This window comes from Zerene cesonia, chromosome 6 (genome assembly GCF_012273895.1).
Source record: "Zerene cesonia ecotype Mississippi chromosome 6, Zerene_cesonia_1.1, whole genome shotgun sequence".
Classification (NCBI taxonomy): Eukaryota; Metazoa; Arthropoda; class Insecta; order Lepidoptera; family Pieridae; genus Zerene; species Zerene cesonia.
This window is the reverse complement of record NC_052107.1, coordinates 4,513,186-4,517,803: the sequence shown is the minus strand read 5'-3', so window position 1 is coordinate 4,517,803 and position 4,618 is coordinate 4,513,186. Positions and strand designations below refer to the sequence as shown.

The 4,618-nt window shown below is 33.0% G+C and overlaps 1 protein-coding gene across 1 annotated transcript; it reads right to left on the bottom strand.

Moving 5' to 3' along the window:
- Window positions 1-3,187: 3,187 nt before the first annotated feature.
- LOC119840409 (ATP-dependent RNA helicase DBP10-like) lies at window positions 3,188-4,612 on the bottom strand. The gene is made up of 3 exons (XM_038367009.1): window positions 4,509-4,612; window positions 4,154-4,283; window positions 3,188-3,386 (listed from the first exon to the last, which is right to left on the bottom strand). Exons 1-3 carry the CDS (start codon window positions 4,524-4,526, stop codon window positions 3,217-3,219), a joined length of 318 nt encoding a protein of 105 aa, XP_038222937.1. The 5' UTR covers window positions 4,527-4,612; the 3' UTR covers window positions 3,188-3,216.
- Window positions 4,613-4,618: the final 6 nt, after the last annotated feature.

Genomic DNA, 4,618 nt, shown 5'->3' with positions numbered 1-4,618 from the left:
ATCAAATTTTTTCTATTCTTTCAAAATTTCTCATTTATAAAGCATTTCAATGCTATAAAACTAAAAATTAAATGTAATTATATTTAAACATAACATCCGATTTCACTCCCACTATGCACCATATTTTTATGAACTATAAAAATAAAAATATATCTCAAGAGTCCGAATAACAACAGTTTGCGAATAAAATCTTCAACCGAGATGTTTTTGTTAAATGTTAGTGCCATATAACACGTCATGTATAAATTGAATATGCGAACAAAGCAATATCATAGTATTGTTCTGTTGAACATTTGTTTGACCCGTCCATTGTAGTTTTCCGTAGAAACGTTTTTAGATTGACGTCAAAAGTGCGTTCACATTTCGTCGTGACGGCAATTTTTTTCATTCATTACGTTTTTTTTGTTATTTAATTTCATTTTAATCTATAGATAGTTTCACAATAGTAATCATTCACTTGTGTTTTGTCTCATTTACCGACGCATATTTTTGCATAAGCAAATACGATACAAAATGTGGAGTTTAAACGTCAATATAGCAAGAGGATAGGTGACAATGTTTTTGTTTGGATCAAAATTGATAGTCGTGCTGAGGAATTTATTTTTCGAAATATTATGACCCGAAAACGTATCGATGTGAAATAAATTGTAAAATTTTCCTTATTATTATTATTATTATTTTTTTTTTTTTATTTAGCAGTCGAACAAAATTGCCTGAATATATTTCGCCTCGCTGCGTTTTCTCTATCCATCTATATGACAACGCCTTATCATTAAAAATATATTTAATCTAATAATAAAATAAATATTAATCAAAGTCTAAGCATATATTTGGTTTCGTAGCGCCTACTGGTTTCCCTTGTAAATGAACATGCAGTTGTAAGTCAGGAAATGTAAATATATAAAAATAATTTTCGCAATGAGAAGACTGATTGTTTCGGCGTGAAATGGTTTAGGTTTAGGTTCGTTATCCGAATAAGTTTTAATGTAAATTGTCTGTGTGGATGTGCGGTTAACTGTGGAAGCTAGGCGTGTCAACGATCTAGTTAGGTTCGGAAGTTATTGTAATTTGTATAGCTATGATTTAGACAATGTTAGATAGACATGTCCAAGACACCAACTAAGATACTATCTAGATAGAATTATCGTGACGCGAGCTGTGAAAGAATACTTTCATTAGTTACATTATACAATTTTTTGATAATTATTAAATTATAGCGTCGTTAACATGATGATGGTGAATTGAATGAGAAGTTTAGGTCAATACAAAAAAAAAATCCCAATTTATTGAGATATTTTGTCAAATCTTTAATTTAGATATCTATAATAATGTGTACCTTGATTTACGATTACTGTATTTGTCGAGTGGATCTGTAATAGAATTGTAATTTGTTTTAGTCGTAACAAGAAATATATGCGCTATTCTTTCAATCCATAAACGTGAATAAGATTGTTGCCAAATTTTAAGCTTTATCCTATAGAAATTCGATTATATTTCTCCATCTACTCAATATAAATAAGTCTACAGAATGCAATAATTAATTAATTGTATTTTAATATTTTATCATTGAATGTTAAGAATAATTCAAATGATGAATTTTGCATGTTTCTTGGATGGGTTATTTTGTTGAAGTGATAACATGAAAACGGAATTTGCAAGCATAATATTAAACACCATATCAAAAGGCATTCCATTTTTATATTGGTTAAAATAAACGAGTCGATCATTTACTAGGGTCACAATTCAATATCGTTACGATAAGTTATTTTTTTCATCTTCATCGTGACGATTTTGTATGTAATGACTTTTCATTTCTGAATAGGGGACTTTGATAGTTATCGAAAAGTAAATTTAAGCGAGATACCAAAAGAATCGGTGTTTGTTAGGCGAAAAACATTGAAGCACTGTTAAGCAAATCGTATATTTATCGATTTGTGAAGAAATCGAGAGATTTGTCTGCTTGAAGATAAATATTATAAATATATTAAGGCTGTTGTAATTTGTTGGTGTAAATGCTTGAAAAACGTGAATATAATTTTCGAACAAAATTTTTGTAATGCGTGCTCGAACTGTATTCGCTGTTATATTATTGTGGTGTGTCGACTGACGTGTTGATAGCTTATAAGTATGTAATGTACCTTCAAATATTTTATATTATATATTATCGTATTCTATAATCGTATGTTTGATAGATTCTCTTAAAATTGTAAATATGTTTTCTCTACATACCAGAATATGATTCAGTCCAAATTTCAATGTTTCTCCTCCGAATCGATTATGCTTGTTATTTATCGACGTGTACAGATAATTTTAGGTAAATAACTAATGTCTATCTTTTTTTAAATATAACTATACTATGATTTTTGAGGATTTTTATTGCTTACCTATTAAACCATGAACCAAATTGGCGTCTTTTATTTTTAAATTTATTTAGAATAATACGTTTATTGAAGTATTAATTGTGACGTCGTTAGTATATTTTATTTACTAAAAAGTAATTAGTTTTTCGCTTGAGGAAAATATTTAAAAATTAATTTGATTCTGGCTGTTGACTTGTTTGTTGCCAAGGTTAAATGACAAATAGCAGGTATATTAATTATTGTCGTAATTCATATAATAAAGTAAAATAATTAATTTGTCTTCAAAGATGGGAGTTTTTTTATTATTATACTTTGAAGAGGTTCTATATCAAGTACGATTGAATTGCTTAGATACATAGCCTGACAGATGTTTTGTGAAATATCGAATGTACAAGCAAGCAAATGTAAAAGAATTTGTGAATATTTTTTTGTTACTATAACTCAAAACTACTCAAGAGATTTTAAAAATTCTTTTACGGAAGCTATATGTATTTTTACTAAATAACGTTGGTTACCTTATATATTCTTACTTTCCCAGTTCAACCCAGGCGAAGCAGGGGCAAGCTGCTAGTTTAAATATTATTCACGTGAAATTTGGTAAAAACCAGCTGATATATATATGTATGAAATTTGGTACATACATAGTTTATATCCTGGATAAGCACATAAGCTACTTTTTATCTGGATACGAGTGAAGCAAATCAATCTAGTTTTATATATGAACTTTTTTCAAATGCTAGGATGAGAGTATAATGAATTCTTTCTTAATTCAAATTAAATCTTAATGTACAAAAAATGCTTCTTAGGTGATGCAAAGAAAACGCAAATTCAGCTTTCATATTTATTAAACACAATATCATCGCTTTCTCTTCTTTCCCTTGGACTTGTGTTTCAGTCTCTGCTTGATCTTGTCTTTTCTCAACCTTTCTTTGACGATTTGCTGCGTATCTCTCATCTCGTTAGCTCCCTGCATCTTCTTCGACACACGTTCGTTGTGCTTCATCCAGCGCGGACGGAACTCTGACGCTGTGGAAGTTTTTTGAATATAAAATACTTTATATTAATGTTACAAAGAAAAATTCGTATGCTTGTGTATATGTTTTTAAAGTTACACACAAAAACTACAGGATAGGTTTTAAAAATTCTATCACCATTAGATAGCTGAAACTTCACTATACACATAAGCTATGTAGCAATTTTAAAAAATGTTATTCTTCCGAGAGTATAAAGAGATCAGATTCAAAATTCACTGCAATTTTCTTTCTTATATTATACTAGCAGTCCGCCCCAGCTTCGCCCGTGGTACTTATATAGCCTATAGCCTCATTAAATGGGCTATCTAACACTGAAAGAATTTTTCAAATCGGATCAGTAGTTCCTGAGATTAGTGCGTTCAAAGAAACAAAAAAAAACAACTCTTCAGCTTTATAATATTAGTATAGATAAGGGAATGTTTGCAAGAATCAAGTGATATTTGTCTAACCCGTGAAAACAGCAAGTGATTATAATAAAACAAAGGACTCACAGAGTATAAAACGATCAAGCAAGCAAACAAGCGCATGCCACAAGCCAGCAAAGCACCAGTAACACTAGCGATGGTGACTACTTAAAAACAGGTGGTCGTTTGCTTACTCAAAGGTAGCTACCACCGTGTATAAAGATCAAGCGAATCAAACGAGAGTATGGCACAGGCCGGCAAAGTATTGCGTATGTTTCTAAACATCAGGTGGTCCACCTACTCTTTCCCTACTCGGCCACAAAAAAAAAACCAGTGCACAATATAGTAAACTCACGCGGTTTCGCCTGGGCGGGTGCGTCGGCGTCGGCGTGGTTGCGGCGGCGCCACTCGTCGTACTTGCCGCTGCGGTACGAGGCCGGCACGCGCCCGCCGCTCTCCGTGCGGATCATCTTGCGGCCTCCGTCCTGTACCGTGTGTCATTATAAGTGCACATTTATAAAGAACTAACTGTTGCCCGCGGCCTCGCGCGCCTTAGTTTAATACATGTTATTATACATATAAACCTTCATCTTCAATTACTGTATCTATAAAAAAAACTTCATTAAAATCCGTTGTGTAGTTTTTTCCAAGTAATATTTTCTTAAGCCGTCAACACACACCTCTTCCCCCCGTCCTATCCCACTACTCACCGGATCGACGTGCACCATCTTCTTCCTCTTGCGGTCCCAGCGCAGCTGCGCGCGGTTGGCTCGCGCCCCGTCGCCGCAGTCCGCGACCACGTCCAGTTGCGCTTGCGCAG

Excerpts from the sequence above, each read along its gene's own strand:
- LOC119840409 (XM_038367009.1), bottom strand. Across the intron at positions 3,387-4,153 it reads ACCCGCCCAGGCGAAACCGC|CGTCAGAGTTCCGTCCGCGC; the intron begins GTGAGTTTACTA and ends AAACTTCCACAG.